The sequence below is a fragment of the Lissotriton helveticus genome, chromosome 10, assembly GCF_964261635.1.
Source record: "Lissotriton helveticus chromosome 10, aLisHel1.1, whole genome shotgun sequence".
Lineage (NCBI taxonomy): Eukaryota > Metazoa > Chordata > Amphibia > Caudata > Salamandridae > Lissotriton > Lissotriton helveticus.
This window is the reverse complement of record NC_136071.1, coordinates 274,904,245-274,924,566: the sequence shown is the minus strand read 5'-3', so window position 1 is coordinate 274,924,566 and position 20,322 is coordinate 274,904,245. Positions and strand designations below refer to the sequence as shown.

Genomic DNA, 20,322 nt, shown 5'->3' with positions numbered 1-20,322 from the left:
GATTAACATATGGTAATTAAATGTTACTTTACATAAAAAAAGTCAAAATTCACTGAAAAGACCAAAGGTTACAGGGACGTTATAATTAGGAAAAACCATAAAAAAATGTTGAAATTAACTGAAAAAGCCAGAGGTTAAAGAGACGTTATAGTTAGGAAATAGAATTTAAAAAATCTTAGCAATTCACTAAAAAAACAAAGGTTACAGGGATGTTATATATAGGTTCAGATTTTACACACACAAAACCGTAGCAATTCAGCAGTTATAGTTATAGTTTTCTCAATAAACTATAACTTGTGCCCTAAGGTAAATACAACTTGCACCCTCGCCATAAACAGCTAATTACCCCACATATTGCTTCGCTCAAGACATCTTCCATGACGTTATTCAGTGCAACGTTTGCTGGAAAATTACTGATGAGAAAACTGTGCCTGGCGTGGGCGCTTATGGTCATGCCCTTTGATGGCTCCCTGTCTCTTCAGAGGCAAGGTGGAGTCAGCCCTGGAGTGCTTCAAGGATAGTAGAGCTACAGCCAGGTCCTTAGGTCTTTCTAGGGCCCCTTGCCAACCCCAGTCTGTCTTTTGCTTCTTTCACGTCCATGAAAGGAGCTTCGAGCCACGTAATTTCCTGCACAGCAACCATGGCACACAACCTTCCCGGTCTCTGCATGGCCTAGGACGCGGTACCCAAAGACTCCGTGGGCTGAGCAGTCAGAGGTCAGGCCAGTCCACCACTCCCCTGGAAGCTTTCAGCGTCCATACCCCTTTAGTTTGCCCTCTACCATCATGGGCATCGAGTGGGAGGTAGGATACGCCATCACCTGCCCCACTGGAGGTCTCTAACAGACCACTGGGTTCTTCAGATTGTCCAATGGGACCACTCCCTGTCTTTCATGAATACCCCTCCACCCATGCCACTCACTTGCAACAGGCTGATGGAGGACTATTTCTCCTTGTTCCACCACGAAGTAATGGCTATCGTGGCCAAGGGAGACGTAGAGATGGTGTTGATGCCAGAAGTAGGTCATGGTTGTTATTCCTGCTACTTTCTGGTTCCCGAGAAGGGCAGAGGCCTTCATCCTATCTTAGACCGGCTCCCTCCCAATTTGTTCCTAAAAAAAATGAGAAGTTCAAGGTGCTCACGCTTGCTCAAACCTGCCTGTCCTGGACCCAGGAGACTGGATGGTAGTGTTGGACTTGCAGGACGCATACTTCCACATTCCTGTCCTGCCTGCTTACAGGCGTTAGCTGTGGTTCACGGTGGGTCACAAGCAATTTCAGTTCGCCATGCTCCCTTATGGCCTTATGAGCTCCCCCTGGGTATTCATCAAGGTAATGGAAGTAGTTGGAGCACTTCTGTGGAGTTCAGAGGTGCCAGTCGTCCCCTTTCTGGATGACTGGATGTTAAAGATAGGCTCATCTCAGGCTGTTGTCTCCCACTTTCTGATAGATACATCTGCCGTGTGGATTCCTCACCTTGTGAATATCCCCCTTGCGTCAGCAACGTTCGGAAATTTTCTTCGTAGCACGCCGACGTGGGCGACGTCACAGGAGCACGGCATCGCGCGCGACTCCGTCTGACGTCACCGACCCCATATCAGGTCCACGCCGGCGTGATGACGTCAGTTCCCTTTTTTCCGCGTCTTCGACGCTAACGGTTTTCGGGATCTTCTGAGATACTGTTATTTAATTGTCACTGTTTCTCTTTTGCGACTTGTTTCCTCACCGAAGATGTCGTCGAGGAAAACAGGTTTTAAGCAATGTAGGTCTTGTGCCCGCATGATGTCCATCACTGACCCACATAAGGATTGTTTGTGGTGTCTTGGTTCGGATCACGACGTTAAAAACTGCAGTTCCTGCTTTAAAATGAACCCAAAGGCGCTTCGAGAGCGTGAAGCTAAACTACTTTTAGCGAAGGTAAAGCAGGATTCTGGAAGATATTCGAGGTCGACGTCGAGACGCTCGAAGTCGAAGCAAGGGTCTCGATCGAAGTCGAGGTCGGCGTCGAGATCCAGAGCGGGTTCGAGATCCAGAGCGGAGTCGAGATCCAGAGCGAAGTCGAGGTCCAGGGAGAGATCTAGGTCTAGATCCAAGTCGGCTTCAGGTCACGCTTCGAGTTCCTCGAGGAGAAAACATAAGAGGAGGAAGCACAGTTCAAAACATCATTCAGGGAAGGAATCCTCTGACTCAAAGAAAAAGTCTCACAAACACCGTAAAGACTTTGTCTCTCCTTCTCCTGCTTTGTCAATCGAAGGGTCTCCGACTCCGGAGCCAGAACCGGATCCAGTTTCATTACATCCTTCGGAACATGAAGAGGAAGATGAAGTGATTCCTCAGACTCCGACTCCGATGGAAACTCCGGTGGATCCTGAAGGTCAGAGTGAACATGTGTCTGAACGACCTCCGTTGGAGCATCCGGTAGGTTCGTACCCTCCCTTTCCTGGTCCTGGTCAGGATCCCTCGCATTTTCTCAATGCGATGTTTGGAGTATATTCCAGGGCGATGTACCCCACTGGAGCACCTGTTGGTCCCATGGGTCCATTATCGTATAATTTGGGTATTCCTCAATCATACGCCCCAGCTCCATTTATGCCTTTTATGCCGGCGCCTCTTGCACCTTGGCTCGGTACGGCTCCACCGAGGTCCTCGACTCCGCATGCGGCTTCGCCGACTCCGGATCGACCTCGTAGTCGAGATCGAGGTACCACACCTGTCCATGAGTCTCATCCTGCTGCTCCAGCTCCTCGTTCGACGTCGGAACCGGCTCCGTCGGAGTCGTTACCGAATCCGTCGACTTCGATTCGATTGGAGTGGTCGAGACGAAGGGCTCAACGTCTTCTCGAACAAAGGGAAGAGGAAGATTCGGATGTGGAAGAAGGCGAACTTCCTGATCATGATGATGATTTTGAAGACCTTCGTGATGCTAGTGGTCTGGAGCTCTCTCCTGAGTGGGGTCTACCTTCGACTTCTGATGTTCCTTCTAGGGATGTGGCACCCTACCACGTGGTGATTAAGAAGGCGGCTGATCTTCTCAACTTGAAGCTGCCCACGGTTGAGTACAAGCCCAACATCCTCACTGAAGTCTTACACTCTCCTTCTTCCATTGTTGAACCTACGCTGCCTTTCACGGATGCCTTGTCGGATCCAATTAAAGAGATTTGGAAGAGGCCATTGTCTGCTCCTGCAGTTTCGAGAGCTATTGCGAGGCGCTATAGGGCAGCTCCTGATGACCCTGCATTCCTTTCTACGCATCCCTCTCCAGAAAGTCTTGTGGTGCAGGCGGCTTGCTCTAACAGGGCTGCGGGTTCTTTCCCTCAAGTGCCAGCTGATAAAGAATCCAAGAAATGAGATCAGTCTGCGAAGAAGGCTTTCTCTTCTGGGAGCATGGCTCTCAAATCAACAAATGCTACTTGCCTTTTAGGTAGGTACGTGCATGCTCTAATGGACTCAGTTAAGCAATTATCACCTAAACTTCCTGAGGAAGATAGGAAGAACTTTAATGAGGTGATCTCTGACACTCAAGCTGCTGCACGTATGATCATTCAGAGTGGCATGGACACAGTAGATTCTGTTGCCAGAATTATGGGTTCTTCTATTGCGACCAGGAGGGCCGCGTGGTTGAAGTCCTCTGATTTCTCGGCGGATGTGCAGTCTACGTTGCTGGACTTACCTTTTGAAGGGACTGGCCTTTTTGGTAAAAAAGCTGATGTAGCCTTGGAAAGGTTTAAGGATAGTCGTGCCACTGCAAGATCTCTGGGTCTCCAGATGAGAGGGTCAACGACTAGAAAGTTCAGAGGATTTGGTAGATCTTCTTTTCGTCCCTTCAAACAAGGTCAGCAACAACAGCAGCAGCAGCAGAACCCTCTGTACAGGTCCTACAGAGGTAGACAGAAGGGTCGTGGACGTGGACGTCAAGTCTCCTCTTCCTCCACTTCCTCCAATAATACCCAACCCCCACCCGCATCAGCAAAGCAGCCCTAGATCTACCATTCTGGATCATGTGGGGCCAGTAGGGGGCCGGCTTACTCATTTTCTACGAGATTGGGAATCGGTTACATCAGATCTTTGGGTTCTCAATCTCGTAGAGAATGGGTATGCACTTCCTTTTCAGGAATTCCCTCCCAATTACCCTCCTTGCCAAGGTTATTGTTCAAAGGACCACCTGCTTCTCTTGCAGGAAGAAGTCCTGAGTCTGTTCCGAAAGGGTGCAATAGAGGTGGTTCCAGAGCAGGAGAGGGGTCAAGGGTGCTACTCCCGGTATTTCTTGATTCCCAAGAAGGATGGCAGGCTTCGGCCGATCCTGGATCTCAGGATTTTGAACCTCTATCTCAAAAAGGAGAAGTTCAAAATGCTCACCCTTGCTCAGGTTCTTCTGGCGCTGATGGAAGAAGACTGGATGGTGTCGATCGACTTGCAGGATGCGTATTTTCACATCCCCATTCTGAAGTCGCACAGAAAGTATCTCCGTTTTACGGTGGGATCGCAGCACTACCAATTTGCGGTCCTTCCGTTTGGACTTACTACTGCGCCTCGAGTTTTCACCAAGGTCATGGCAGTGGTGGCTGCGCATCTCAGAAGATCTAGGATACCTGTGTTCCCTTATCTGGACGATTGGCTGATCAAGGCGGAATCGCCGGAGAAGGTGCTCCATCATCTGCAAGAGACAACTCAGTTGTTGCACAGGTTGGGTTTTTCAATAAATGTACCCAAGTCTCACCTGGTGCCCTCCCAGCGCAACCTGTTCATAGGTGCGGTACTGGACACTACTGTATGTCGTGCATTCCCTCCACCTCAAAGGATTCTCGACATACAGGAGATGATTCCCTTATTCCACAATGGAGCGGTTGTTCCAGTCCTGAAGGTCCTTCGTCTGCTCGGTCTGATGGCTTCTTGCATTCTGTTGGTCAGTCATGCACGCTGGCACATGAGGGCACTCCAGTGGTGCCTCCGCAGGCAGTGGTATCAACACAACGGAGATCTCAGGGAGTCAGTGAGGATCTCCAGAGAAGCTGTCTTGGTGGGGCGTGGAAGGCAACCTGTCTCAAGGAAAGCCTTTTCATCTTCCCCCATCGGTGACCACGGTGATAACGGATGCATCCACTCTCGGGTGGGGGGCTCATCTGGGAGACCTGGAGGTCAAGGGCTTTTGGTCTCCAGAAGAAAGGTTGTTTCATATCAACCTTCTGGAATTGCGGGCGATACGTTTGGCGCTCAAGGCCTTCCTCCCTTCCCTTCGCGGTCGGTCAGTTCAAGTCCTGACGGACAACACGACCGCGATGTGGTACATCAACAAACAGGGAGGAGTAGGGTCGCAGTGTCTCTGCAGAGAGGCTCTGCGGCTCTGGTCCTGGGTTCAGGACCATCAGATTTGTCTGGTGACAAATCATCTGGCCGGGGTTCTGAACGTTCGTGCAGACAGTCTCAGTCGGCAGTTCTCTGCCGACCACGAGTGGAGGCTTCACCCGGAGGTTGTTCACGACATCTTTCAGATGTGGGGGACTCCTCGGGTGGATCTATTCGCCACTCGCGAGAATGCGCACTGCCCGTCTTTCTGCAGTCTCCAGTATCCGATGGAAGGAGCCTTGGGGGACGCGTTTCAGTTGAGTTGGGGAAATCAGCTCCTTTACGCGTTTCCTCCCATACCCTTGATTCCTCGGGTTCTGAGGAAGATTCGTCAAGACCGGGCCCAAGTCATATTGGTCGCCCCGGATTGGCCAAGAAGGGTGTGGTATTCGGACCTACTCCACCTCTCCTCTCACCCGCCGCTCCGTCTCCCTCACAGGGCAGACCTCCTCTCTCAGATGGAGGGGCAGGTTCTACACCCCCACCTCCAGACATTACACCTTCATGCCTGGAGATTGAACGGGGCAACTTGAGTTCTTTTTCTCTCCCTCACGATGTGGTGGATGTCATTCTCTCTGCCAGGCGCGACACCACTAAGTCCATCTACTCCTATAGGTGGTCGAAATTTGTTTCTTGGTGCAGGGAGAGAGATATTGATCCTTTGAAGGCTCATTTATCTAATATTTTACAATTTGCTCTTTATCTGGCGCAGCAAGGTTTGGCTGTGGCCACGGTCAAGGGGTATCTTTCGGCCTTATCGGCGTTTCTCTGTTTGCCGGATCAGCCCTCTCTCTTTAAATCTCCGGTGGTTTTAAGATTCTTGAGGGGTCTCATAAATATGTTCCCTCCTACCCCTTTTATTGTTCCTCACTGGGATTTGAATCTTGTGCTGACCTTCTTAATGGGTTCTCCCTTCGAGCCCTTGCACAAGTGTCCATTGAGGCTTCTCTCTTTTAAAACGATCTTCCTCGTTGCAATCACCTCGGCAAGGAGGGTAAGTGAGCTTCAAGCTCTAAGTTCTAAACCCCCATTCCTGACCATTCATGCTGAAAGGATGGTTCTTAGGACCAGGGCTGCTTTTCTGCCTAAGGTGGTGACTCCTTTCCATCTTGGGCAGTCCATTACCCTTCCTACCTTCTATCCTCCCCCACACCCTTCCAAGGAGGAGGAGAGACTGCATCGCCTGGACCCTAAGAGGGCGGTGTCTTTCTATCTGGACAGGACTAAAGACTTCCGGATGGATGACCAGCTGTTTGTTGGTTTTGCTGGCTGCAAGAAGGGCAGAGCGGTGCACAAGCTCACTCTTTCCAGGTGGATAATCCTGTGCATTAAGATCTGCTACTCCCTTGCGGGTAAGGACCCTCCTGAGGGTATTAGAGCACATTCAACTAGAGCAAAGTCTGCAACTTCTGCTTTGTCTAGGGGTGTACCTGTTGAGGATATTTGCAGGGCCGCGACTTGGGCCTCCCTCCACACTTTCGCGAAGCATTACTGCTTGGATACCGAGGTGAGGAGGGATGGCCACTTCGCGCGCTCTGTCCTCCAAGACTTCCTGGTGTAGCAGAGTGGACGCCCTCCTCCGGGAGTGGGGACTGCTGTGGGAATCTATTCACAAGGTGAGGAATCCACACGGCAGATGTATCTATCAGAAGAACAAGTTACTTACCTTCGGTAATGCTTTTTCTGGTAGATACTATATCTGCCTGTGGATTCCTCACATGCCCACCCGCCTCCCCGTTGTCCACTCTGCTATACCTGGTCTTTCTGTGTATATGGTTTATACTATTGTATTGATTTTGTTCTATATGTACTGTGTACATTGTATATTTGCATATTTGCTATCGTTGGTCCGTCCGTGTGCCTCGAAGGCATGGAAAAAAGGGCGGAACTGACGTCATCACGCCGGCGTGGACCTGATATGGGGTCGGTGACGTCAGACGGAGTCGCGCGCGATGCCGTGCTCCTGTGACGTCGCCCACGTCGGCGTGCTACGAAGAAAATTTCCGAACGTTGCTGACGCAAGGGGGATATTCACAAGGTGAGGAATCCACAGGCAGATATAGTATCTACCAGAAAAAGCGTTACCGATGGTAAGTAACTTGTTCTTCAGACTACGGCAGACCTCCTGCACTCACTGGGGTACGCTATCAATGTGGAAAAGTCACACCCGACTTCCTCTCAGGTGCTCCTTTTCATTAGGGCTGTTCTGGATTCAGTGCAGTTTCTGGCCTAACCTCCCGAATGGAAAATCCAGGATATTCAGGGTATGATACTGATGTTTCAGCCTCTATCCTGGATTTCACTGAGACTGACTCTGAGGCTGCTGGGCCTCACGGCCTTCTGCATCTTGCTTGTGACACATGTCCACTGGCATAAGTGGGGTCTGCAGTGGGATGTGAAGTTTCAGTGGGTACAGCATCATGTCTCTCTGACATGGTCCAGAGATCGGAGGGAACTGCAGATCTGCAGTAGTGGCTAATGAACCACGATTCGATCACCGGCAGACTCCTCCCCAACCAGTTCTGACCTTGGTGACAGATTTGTCGCTCCTGGGATGGGGCGGCCATCTGGGAGAGGTGGAGATCAGAGGCCTCTGGGCTCTAGCGGAATACTAACTCCAGGTGATCTGGCTGGCAATGAAAGCCTTTGGACCCTCCATCAAAAGAAGCCTAGTACAGGTGTTCATGGACAACATCACCTCCATGTGGTACTGCAAAACAAGGCGGGGTGAGGTTCAAATCCCCTGTTTTAAATTGGTAATTAAAAGGTTTGCTACACATGTTCCCACCTTCGCCCTTCATAATGCTTCAGTGGGACCTTAATCTAGTCCTAACCTTTATGATGTGTGCTCCCTTTGAGGCATTGCATAATTGTACTCTCAGGCTCCTTACTATCAATACAGCCTTCCTGGTAGCAATAACACCTGCCTGGAGGGTCAGTGAGATTCAGGCTTTGTCATCCAAACTTCCATAACTGAACATCTACCCAGACAAGCTGGTTATTCTCACTAGAGCTCTAGAGCTTATTTTCTGCTGAAACTTGCTACTCCTTTTCATGTAGGCCAGTCCATAACCCGGCCTACCTTTTATGGTCTACCACATCCCTCTAAGGCAGAGAAGCAACTTCACCAACTGGACCCAAAAAGAGTGTTGTCATTCTAACTTGACCGAATGAAAGACTTCCGGGTGGACGACCAACTCTTTATGGGGTATGTCAGAGCAAAGAAGGGAAAGGTTCAGAAAAGAAATGCTGAAATTGACTATCTCCCGATGGATTGTGCTCTACAGTAAGAACTGATATGGATTGGCCAAGAAGCAACCCTCTGAGGGGTTGCTTCTCCCACCAGAGCTAAGGATGCTACCACTGCATTAGCATGCAGAGTTCTGGTCCTGGATATCTGCCAGGTAGAAATTGGGGCTCTCTACACACATTTGCAAAGCTTTACTGCCTGGACAGTCAGGTCTTTCGGATGGGCAGTTAGATCGTTTGGTCCTGCAGGATTTACTAGTATGAAAAGTTTTTGCAGACTCAGCTTCGGGAAGTTATTGCTTTGGTATCTATTCTAAGGCTAGAAAATCTCTATCAGATTAACAAGTTACTTACCTTTGGTAATGGCTTATCTGGTAGAGACTCTATCTAGTCTTCGATTCCTTACCGACCCACCCATCCTCTCCCCTGTGCAAAGAGATTTCTAGGGACAGGGCTGTTCCCCTTTCAAGGCCTTATATTTCCACTCCCTTAGCCCCCTTGTCTGAATTCATTTAGGCGCAACGCTTGAGTTGCTGTTTTTTTACATTTCCTCATTAACACCTTTGGTTCTGCGGACGGCCTCCGGCTGTCCCACGTGACAGTGGGTGTGTGCGAAGACGGCCGGGATCCTTCCGAACCCCGCCCACTGTTTAAAATGCACACACCACGGCAGAATTCGTGCTGCGGTCAACGGGTTATATCTCCCCTAGACCAGTGGTCAGTGTTCTTCAAGGGTCCGCACTACTGGCGTGGAAAGTAGCAAAAAAAGGGACATTGGCGCCTATACAGGCACCGCGCACGTCGCTTCCAGTCCGGATGGCGCCATGTGGAGCTGAATGATGCCACCTACCGGCGCGCATGGGGTACTGCTCACCAACATTTTCCAGATGCAGTCTGACACCTGGTGATAATTTTAAGGTAAGGAGTCTGCAGCTAAATAGAGTCTCTACCAGATAAGGCATTACCAAAGGTACGTAACTTTTTATTTAGTACTCTACAATTGCAGTTGCAAGATGCGTACCTTTAGTACACAGTTTATGTGATGTATTAGAGTCAAATTACACTTCCAGTAGAATGGCCTTGTTTTTATGGTGTGGTTTTGTGAGGCATGTATCTCTAAACCTCCAGAGACTGCTTGCAATGTGTGACATTATATTTTATTACCATTTAAGGACATTTGTGGCTTTACCATCTCAGATCAATAGATGTAAACATAAAATTCTGAATCTAATAGTAAAAAATGTCTGTCAGTTGATAACATTGACTATTCCTGTTTGAGTTTATACTTATCTGACTGCTTTCTTCTTGTGGCACTTTCCAGGGGATCATTCAGCTTTGTGAAGCGAGTGGTGCACAAGGGGAACAAAGCAAATTGCGCTGCCAAGTTTATTCCTCTTAGGAGCAAAACGCGACTCCAGGCTCTTCGGGAGCACGACATCTTAGGTGCCATATCACATGAGAAGATAACTCTGCTGTTGGATTCTTTTGAAACTAAGAAGACCATTGTGCTCATCTTGGAATTGTATCCTTCTGTTGTCAGTTCCATCTCTAAGGGGCATTAGACTAGCTACCTGGATCCCTTTCTCTGTTGCCCTCATTATCCCTCAGATCGTCCTGAAATCAGTCACCGTTACATGTACTATCCTTGGGTTTTTCACTGGGATGAACACTTACTAAGAGAGGGCTCATGGTCTTGTATGTCAGTAGTTGAATCGTCCGACTCCTTTGGGTCCTGCTGCCATTGTTACCCAGAAGAATTTTTAAAGAGCAGACATGTCTAACTCATTCCACGTTTGGTGTTTCATGCCTCTTTTACTGCCTATCGTGTGTTTCAGACTGCTCCTCCATAATGAGGTAGCATATCTTTTGAAGTGGATACTTCTAACTACAGATTCCACATGTCATAAATATCCCTAGGGTGCAGGGTGGCTCCAGAAAAGTTGAAAGAGCTGTTCAGCACATGTAGGTTGTGCCATGGCTCCGAATCCATGCCATTACCTCTCTGAATAATATGCTGCCACATTAGTGCTATGATTTCAGGTAAGTGTTTTCTGTGCTTTTTGATGCATAGAGTTGCTCTCTGTTCCCAAAAATTGTTCTGGCTTGTAGTGTTTTAGAGTCATCAAAGAAGAAGTCAGGTTGCCACCGATTTGACTCCTGCCCCTCTTGATGTTCTTCTTTGAGTTCAAACGGATTCTGTCCCTAACGGGTGAATTGCATGAATTCCTTCACCCCTACATCTTTAAACCTTTTCTGTGTTCGAGTGGGTCTTTGTTATGTGTCTAAAGACCAAGGTGTGAATTGGCCTCAGCGCCTATTTAGCTCATGCTCACGGTATAGGTACATTGAGACATTTTCCGCCCTGAGGTAGTTTTCCTGCTCCAAGTTTAGGATGTGTGGAGAAATGGTCTTTATCTTGAAGTCAGTCATGATCGTAGAATTGGTCTTCCAGTCAGCATATCCTAGTGAAGTGTCCTAACTTGGAGGACATGGGCCTGATGTTGGTGCATAGCGCCCTTCCAGCTCCACATTTAGTGTTGCAGACTCAACCTTGTGCCTTTCTGGCTCTTAATGTTATTGCAATATTTGAACTTTCATAGATTCACATGCTTAAATCATTCTCCGTCGTCAAGATGAGAGTCCCCGGTATATAAAAATAGCAATGCAAAGCCATTACAAACTAGAAACCAGGCCTAGGCCTATTCCAGTTTTGTAACATATCAACCTCTTTTTGTGAAAGAGACAACCCATCAGATCAACCTCACTCCTTAGAACCTTCCTCAGAGATCCTCAGACCTTCAGATTTTCGACTGTACGTTGTGCTAGGGAGTCTCCACTGAGCTCTGCTCAGTTATTCCTTATTACTACTTTTGAGAGAATTCTTCAGTACATTTTTCAATAGATTACTCAACATTTTTGGTGTGTTCCCTTTTGATCATGACAGACAAGGAGAAAAAAGGCCTTTTTAGAGCTTGTGCCACTTGCTCTAAAAAGAGGCTTTATGAGGATAACCCTCATGAAGATTGCATATTTTGCCTTTATCCGGAACACAAGGCCAAGGACTGCAATGTATGTTGTACCTTTTCTACGAAAACCCTGAGGGACCATGAGGGGCGTCTCCTTACCTGGCTCCAAAAGCTATAGTCCAGGAGAGATCCAGTCTCTAGTAATGACAGTGATGAGGCCTCATCTGCTGCGTCTTCTAGAAGATCTGAAAAAAGAAGAAGATCTGACCATGCTTTTTCTTAAGAGAGCCCTCAAAAAGCCTCTAAAAAGACCTCTCATGGGTCTGACAGGCGCAGTCCATCTAAATCTCCTCACCGAGGTGTAAAGGAGAGGAAGTGACTTACAACAGGAGACAGTGGTGTGAGGAAGTTGAGGTCTGTTCCTCCTCCTTCCCCTCCGGAAGGAAGAAAGGTGTTCAAAAAACCCTCCTCTGTTCCTCTTGAGGAGCAACAGGAGAAAAAGTCTCCATCGTCTACGAAGCTGTCAATGACACCGTCGACGAAAAAACCTTAATCGTCAAGCGGAGTGACAAGGACCAGTCTCTCAAACTTTCATCAACTCAGACGACATGATCGTTGCCGAGACCTTTGGTGGAGTCGACAAAGGCACTCCCAACTCCATTGATGGCAGAGGCAATGACGGCAGTGACGATGAAGCTGTCGGCAATGACGACGACGGCGACAAAGACGGCAACAAAGACGACGACGGCAACAAAGACAACGACAGCATCAATGACGATGGCAGTGTTGACGTTGACAACACTGTTGGTGACAACGGTAACGTCGACGGTATTGACGGCAGCGCTATCGATGACAATATCTATTTCGTCGACAACACCGTCAGCGGGAATAAAAAATTCAACAGGAAAAGAGAGAAAATGCCAGGTGACTCCTGAAGTCATTTCTCCTAGTACGGTGACCCCTCCATTACCTTCTCATCTCCTAGAAGACAAGCACTCAGATGATGACGGTCCTTTCGGATATGCCCATAGCCATTTGGAACTGCACATTAAGTGCCAGGAGGAAGATTCTGACGAGGGATATGAAGAGGAACAGGATTGTGATCCTCCCCAGGACTACCATAGAGGATATCAAGAGGAGATAATCTGTATGCCCTCCTCCTTGATTTTGGACTTGTAGTTTATGCTATCAGACTATAAAGGGAGATTTCCGACATCAGCTGTAGCTCCGGAACTGGGCTCAGCTCCCATTGGACTACCCTTGGTGCCTTCCACCCCACTGGTACCAGCTCCGCCGCAGCAAATAATAGATGATCCTCCACCGACTACTCCTATTTTACAACAAGATGCTTTGTATGATGACCAATAGGATACAGATCTTCTAGACCCGCATGGTGAGTGGGATGATTATATTATCCCAACTCCTTCTTCTTCTTCACCAGTCCCTGTGGATTCTCATTCGGAGGATATTGGTGGTTTCCACAATCTGCTGGAAAGGGTGGCCAAGAGGTTTGATCTACCTATGCCTTCGGCGCAGACAGACTGTTTCCTATATGATTTTCAGGAGCCCTATAAAAAGACTGTAACAACCATCCCTATTGTGAATCATGTTTGGGAAGAAGGTCTTAAAGTCATGAAGACCCCAGCTATGGTGGTCCCAGTGCTTCCTCGATTAGAGAAGAAATATAGAGCACCAGAGGATAGCCCGGCTTTCTTAGTGAGTCAGACAAAACCAGACTCAGTCATATCTCAGGCAGCGCAGCACAATTCAAAATATCTGGCAGCTCCTCTTACTACACCTCCGGACAAGGATGGCAGATATCTGGACAATACGGGCAAGAGATGCTCCTCAATGTCAGGCCTCCTAGTCAAAGCAGCTAACGCTTTAGCTATTCTGGGCCGCAACGACTGCTGGATGTGGTGTGATCTTTCTCCTTACCTTAATTAACAATATGAGGACAGTAAAACAGAAGCTAAAAAGATCCTCCAGGAGTGAGAGAGGGCCTCCTCTGAGGTTATTGATTGTGCAATGGATATTGCCACAACCGCTTTTCGTTGCTTGGCGGGAGCAGCGGTCCTACGTCGCCAGGGTTGGCTTCCAGCTACCTCCTTTAGACCAGAGGTCCAGAACAAAATCTTAGACCTTCCAGGCGCTGTTGGGAAAACATGTGGATGATGCTCTCCAAGACATACAAAAGGATGCAGACACTGCGAAGTCGCTGGGGACACTTCAATATCGCAAGGTTCCCTTTCGAGGAGCTTGTGGTAGAGAGCTTCCTTCATATAGAGGAGGGTACCAGAAATATAGGTACTCCTTTTACACACCTGCCTCACAGTCTTACCGTCCACTATATAATCAGCAACAAGGTCAGTCAGCAGCCTGTTCAAAATCGACCCCTAGAGGCAGAGCAGGACGTCAGGGGAAGGATTCTTCAAGACGTCAATAGCGACTTGCAGGCTCCGACTTCTGTTCCTACCTCTAATCAAACACCTGTAGGGGGCAAGATTTCTCTACACTTCCAAAATTGGCAGCAAATAACATCAGATTTATGGGTGCTTATTGTTGGAGTTTGTTCATCCTCCTCCAAACACGCCTCCTCACGCCCACTCTACAAAACATCTTCATATCCTGCACCTAGAAGTCTAACAAATGTTGCTAAAAGGGACAATAGAACATGTCCCTTTCTCCCAAAGAGAAAAGGGTTTCTACTCCTGGTTCTTTCTGGTTCAAAAGACTGTCGAATAATGGCATCCGATCCTAAATCTCAGGGAGCTCAATACCTATCTCATAAAGCAGTCATTCAGAATGATCTCCTTACAGGACATACTTCAGCTTCTAAATTCAGGAGATTTCATGACCACGTTGGACCTAGAGAACGCATATTTTCATGTCCCCATTCATCCATTGCACAGGAAGTTCCTTCGCTTTATAGTAGCCAAGAGTCACTTTCAATTCAAGGTCCTGCCTTTCGGACTCAGATCGGCCCCAAGAATCTGTACGAAAATTCTGTCTCCGATAGCGGCTTTCCTCAGGTGCCAAAAGCACCAGGTGTTCTCTTACCTGGATGACTGCTAAAAGCCCCCTCCAAGACCTCCGGCAGGGATTCAGTGCTGGCCTGTACAAAGTTGTTCGAAAGTCTAGGTCTTACCCTCAACAGGGAGAAGTCAAACTTGTATCCCTCCAAGAACGTCAATTTTCTAGGAGCCATGTTAGACACATCCCTCAACAGGGCATTTCCGTCACTCGAAAGGCAAACCAAACTGATGTCTATGGCCCGCTTACTCATAAAAGAAAGTCACTTTCAGTTTGCCTCTACAAGTCCCTTCTGGGATCCATTTCGTCCTGCATTCCTCTAATACCCCATTGCAGGCTACAAATGCGTCCTCTCCAGGAGCAACTGGACTTACAGTGGCATCTGGCACAAGGATCGTTCAAGGACATAACCACTGTCACTACACCAATAAGAGAAGTCACCTCATGGTGGATTCACAAGGAGAACATTTCCCAGGGTCTCTCCTTCTTGGTCACCCCAGCTGCTTAGATAATCACAACAGATGCATCCCTGGAGGGTTGGGGAGCGGTCTTACAGGACCTCCAGATAAGTGGTATATGGCAACAGCATCATCGCCTTTTGCACATCAATCTGCTAGAACTCAGAGCAATTCGCCTAGCCCAACAGGCATTTCTCCTGAGAATAAACAATTAATCGGTTCTGATAAGAACAGGCAATACCACAGCTATGCATTATGTCAACAAACAGAGAGACACGAGATCCCGTCTGCTGTCTGTGGAAGCTCAGTGTATCTGGGAATGGGCAATCCTTCATGGGGTCTCTCTGAAAGCAGAGCATCTTCCAGGGAATCTCAATGACAGGGCAGATACGCTAAGCTGGCTCAATTCAGTCTGCCATGAGTGGGAGCTGGACCAGAGGACACTGGATGACATCTTTTGACTGTGGGGAAAACCGTCTATGGATCTGTTTGCGACACCGCACAACAAGAAATGCCAGTACTTCGCAAGCTGGCATCGCCATCCGGGATCCTGGGGGAGTGTGTTTTCGATGGCATGGTCAGGCGCCTTTGTCTACGCTTTCCCCCCATTCACCTTCGTCCGAGGCTTCTCAGGAAATTAAAGATGGAACCCTGCAAAATGATTCTCATAGTGCCCACCTGGCCTCACCAGTTCTGGTGCACAGAGATTCTTCTTCTGTCAGTACAGCATCCGATTCCTTTGGATCCTAGTCCGTCATAACTGATGATCTCCCAGGGCCAGATACTACATCCGGATCCCAAATTCCTGCAATTATCAGAATTGCTCCTGAGCACAGAGAGTTTCTCAACCTAAAGCTGTCTGCAGAATGTAGAGAAATCCTTTACCAAGCTTGTGCTTGAGTACAAACCAGACATACCGCATGAAGTGGAAAAGATTTTGTCACTGGTGCCAAGAATCGGGAGTGCATCCATTCTCTTCTTCGACTTATGAAATCCTGCTTTACATCCTGTTTTTGGCAAGAGTGGGCCTGGCTCATGCATTCATTAAGGTTCATCTCGCGGCCATCTCTCCCTACAGGAGAACAACTTTGGGCCCTTCTCTTTGGTCAGCAAGAATATTTAAACAATTTATGAAGGGGATTTTTCGAGTCTTCCCTCCGATTAATCCTCCTCCACCACTGTGGCACCCTAACGTAGTCTTAGCTCAGCTAATTAAGCATCCCTTCGAGCCGACCCATAGGTCGGACTTGAAATTCCTGTTGTGGAAGGTGGCTCTTCTGCTGGCTCTTACTTCGTCTAGAAGGGTTAGAAAATTACAAGCACTCATTATACATGAGCCTTTTTCTGCAGTTCAAAAATTACATGGTAGTGCTCCGCACTAACCCAAAGTTCATCCCCAAAGTGCCCTCGGATTTTCACTTAAACAAACCTGGGGTCCTTAAGACTTTTTTCCATAGACCTGCAACTCCGGCGGAGAGGTCACTTCATTCATTAGACATTCAGCGTTGCTTAAAATTCTATCTCCAAAGGACTAAACACCTTAGGAAGTCACCTCAACTCCTTGTGGCTTACAGTGCTCCTCGTAAGTGTTTCCCCCTTTCTAAACAAGGAATTGCATGTTGGATTGCCAGCTCCATCCTGTATTGTCATCAATTAGCTGGGAAAGCTATACAGAGTAAAGCCCGTGCTCACTCCACGAGGGCAGTCTCCTCCTCTACAGCCCTATTTGCTGAGGTACCTATCCAGGACATCTTCAGAGCAGCTACCTGGAAGAGTATCCATACCTTTACCAGACATTACTGCTTGGATTCTTAAACGCAGACTGACACTGCAGTGGGACTAGCAGTTCTGAGGAAGCTGTTTCAGTAGCTGTTAGCTTTCCCTCCCATCCCTCCTTCCTTTTTATTTAAGTTTTTTGCACATTATGTGATAAATGTATTGTTTCTGATTATATTCTCTGGACTTGTAAGCTTTGATGATGCTTCTTGTTGTTTCACAACGTATTTTAATTTTCTGTTGGGTTACTCTTAATGTAGTTGTGATATTTTATGAAGTCTAAAATGAGAAAATGTTACATTTCTCTATTCTTCTGTACATTGTTTATGGTTGTTCAATATAATAACAACAACAAATGTGCTCTTTACTGCTAGCTACTCTGATTCAAGCATGTGAATCTATGAAAGTTCCAATATTGGAGTAAGAAAACAAGTTACCTGTAACTTTAGTTCTCCTGTATTGGAAACTTTCATACATTCACATGCGACCCACCCTCCTCCCCTGCTAATGCTCGACCTTCTGCGTGTTCTTGGTTACCTTATGGCACTACTTCTACGAAAATCTGACGGTATGAGGTTCTCTCAGGAAGGTTCTAAGGGGTGAGGCTGATCTGATTGGTTGTTGATTTTATTTGGTCTCTTTTACAAAAAGAGGTCGATATGTTACAAAACTGGAATGGGCCAAGGCCTTGTTTCTAGTTTGTAATGGCTTTGAATTACTATTTTTATATACAGGGGACTCCCATCTCGACAAAGGGGAATGATTCAAGCATGTGAATCTATGAAAGTTTCCATTACTGGAGAACTAAAGTTACAGGTAAGTAACTTGTTTTCCAGACCCTGCTGAGCTGGGGCCTTAATCCAGGCTCCGATGACTAGGATCTGCCCTCCTTTGACTCAATCTTGTGTGCGTAGTTGGGCGCCAAAGTGGCATGGTACCCCGTTACCCTGCCCCCACTGGTGGCCTCTTGCCCAGTACTGGACAATCCTGGCAATAATTATGACACTGCTTTGTTGTCTGTAGCTGCCACCATAATGTTTGCAATGCTTTTCAGTGCCAATAGCATCACCATGTACAGTGGCAGCTTGGGCTCAATTTTCAGGAAATTTTGAATGGGCTTTTGAGTATTTCATGAATCTCGTTTGACAGTCCCTTGAGAGCAGTGCAGTGCAGGCAAGCCAATGCAGGTACTGGAATTGCTTTTACCCATTGCAGAGATAAAGACCAAAATTTTGACAGAAATTATGCAGACTAGTCTTTCGATGTCAGAACCCTTAGAATCAGTCATGTGTGTTTGGAATATACCAGCCTCTACGCTATACTTCTACCGTGAGGTGGCTTGTCATTACTGTACAATCCTGGCATGCCGTTTTTGTCTAGAAATGATAAATGTGAGGGAGGGTCTAAGGGGAAAAAAATATTTAGAGACCTAATAACATGCTATCCCCTTAATCTAACTGACAATTAATACACAAAGGATGCTAAAGGTCTATGTGTGGCTCAGAAAATTATTATATGCTAGTTCAGAGTTTAATGCATGAAAAGTGCTGAAAAGTAAGACAGAGAATAGTGTCTTGAAGAGGAAAAGAAATACCCATCAGCCCACCAAATGGCGGAGACTCATCATCTGGGATTTGTGGTAAAACTGGTATCTACTAGGTTACTCACTAAGATGACGTGAGAAATCCTAGTATTTGATCCCGTTTTTGTCTTCTCAGTTATCTACAGAGAGATCAGAGATGCACGTTCCTGGATTTCTGAGTAACCCTGGGCAGAGTACGCGGAGTTGCACTACGCGGAACTCTGCAAAGTGCCATAAAACTCTGCCGTCCTACACGGAGTACGATAGAAAATGCCCGTTTATGGTGATTGCACAGTGCCGGATGCTTGTCCGAGCTGTGCAGTCATTGTTGCTGCGCGGGACGCGAGCAGTGCGAACACAAGCAAAAAAATCCTCAGCTCGCGAACTTGCAGATTTCCCCCCCCAAAAAGTCGAAAAACAAGCAACACACACAAAAATCACCACAAACAAACAACATCAACTTACTTCCTTGTGAAATAAAATTTCGAATCCAAAAGTAATCCAAAAGGCCTCAAATCCAAATATCCAGCAGCATCCGCAAAAAGTAATCCTTCCCAGTCAAGATCGAAATCAAAGTGGCCAGGAAATGGACTAAGCAATGGGAGGAGCTTGCTGGACAGGAACAGGAAGTTGGAGACTGGGGCACTTCCTTCACCCCACCCCTATGGGAGGAGCTTGCTGGACAGGAACAGGAAGTTGGAGACTGGGCCACTTCCTTCACCCCTCCCCAATTGTAATTTTTGTACTTTCGCGAGTGCGAGATTGTTGCTGCCCGCGCCGCGGACCGCGAGCAGTGCGAACACAAGCAAAAAATCCGCTTCGCACGGATTTGCGTATTTTCGCCACATCCGCGAGAGTTCGCGGATTGCGGATTTGCCGAAAATCCGAAAAATCCGCGAGCGGAACGGATTTTGCGCCCATGCTTAGAAAATAGTGTTAACGGTTTTGAGGTAAGTATTTGGTAGTAGGAGTTGAGATTCTGGGGTAGGCACAGGTGTCCCCCAGGGTCAAGGATGCACTCTTGTTACACCCTCAGCGGCACTAGGGCAGCCGGATGCAGAGTGCTGAGGCCCAATGTTATCCAGTGGGGGATAGGGGGCCTCCGGTTGGTGGCTGCTGACCAGCAGACCACTTGGTTGTGGTAGCAAAGCTCCTGGACTTTAGCTCAGAGCAAATGGGGAAACAAAGTATCACCAAAGGTGCACCCTCAGCGGCACTAGGGCATCCTGGTGCAGGCTGCTGTTTCGACGTCGAGCGCCCTGTTGTTTGCAGTGGGGAACCTCCGGTTTGCAAAGGCACTACAGGCTTGGGGACAAAAATCTTCTGGGTGCGACCACCACTTTGAGAGGTAAGTTGGGGGTTAGTTAGGCATTGTTGGTTTGGCCACCCAAGACCGTGGGGCGTCGGGTGCAGGGGTGCCTTTTGGGGTTGGATCTTCTTACCAGCTCCTGGTCTCGGTTGGGGTGACCTTCTGGATTTAGACTGCAGGCGTCGGCTGGAGGCTTGCGGCAGGTCAGGGGTTGCCGGATCTTGGGTCAGCTTCGCCGGGGGGACCGCCTCATGGTGTTTGCCCACTCAAGCTCGTGCCGCGGATGGCGGGTGCAGAGTGGCAGGGCGGGACAACGCAGGTTCGCGATGTCCACCCGGAGCCAGAGGTTTCCGATAAACAAATTCAGTGTTCACGGGAGACAAAGTCTTTGTGGTTGAAGGCAGGCAGGTCCTCCGGGGTTTTCGAGGTTGCTGGCTGCAGGACACACCGGAATTTCGAGCAGGTTGAAGGTGGAGACAGGCCGGTAGGGCTTGGGCCAAGTCAGTGGGTGTCTTTCTCTTGTTAGCTTTGGCACGGCTGTTCGGTCCTTCTTCTTCTTTTCTTGTTGAAGGTTCTTGTCTGAGGAAGCAAGGTTCAGGACTGCCCC

The 20,322-nt window shown here is 48.0% G+C and overlaps 1 protein-coding gene across 1 annotated transcript in view; it reads left to right on the top strand.

Annotated features, from left to right (window-relative positions):
- The window catches only part of OBSCN (obscurin, cytoskeletal calmodulin and titin-interacting RhoGEF), a 2,124,484-nt gene that overhangs the window by 1,433,787 nt on the left and 670,375 nt on the right, over positions 1–20,322 (top strand). Inside the window, exon 103 of the mRNA XM_078665296.1 lies at positions 9,913–10,113. Coding sequence (XP_078521422.1) covers positions 9,913–10,113 — 201 coding nt within the window. The remainder of the gene's footprint in view (positions 1–9,912; positions 10,114–20,322) is intronic.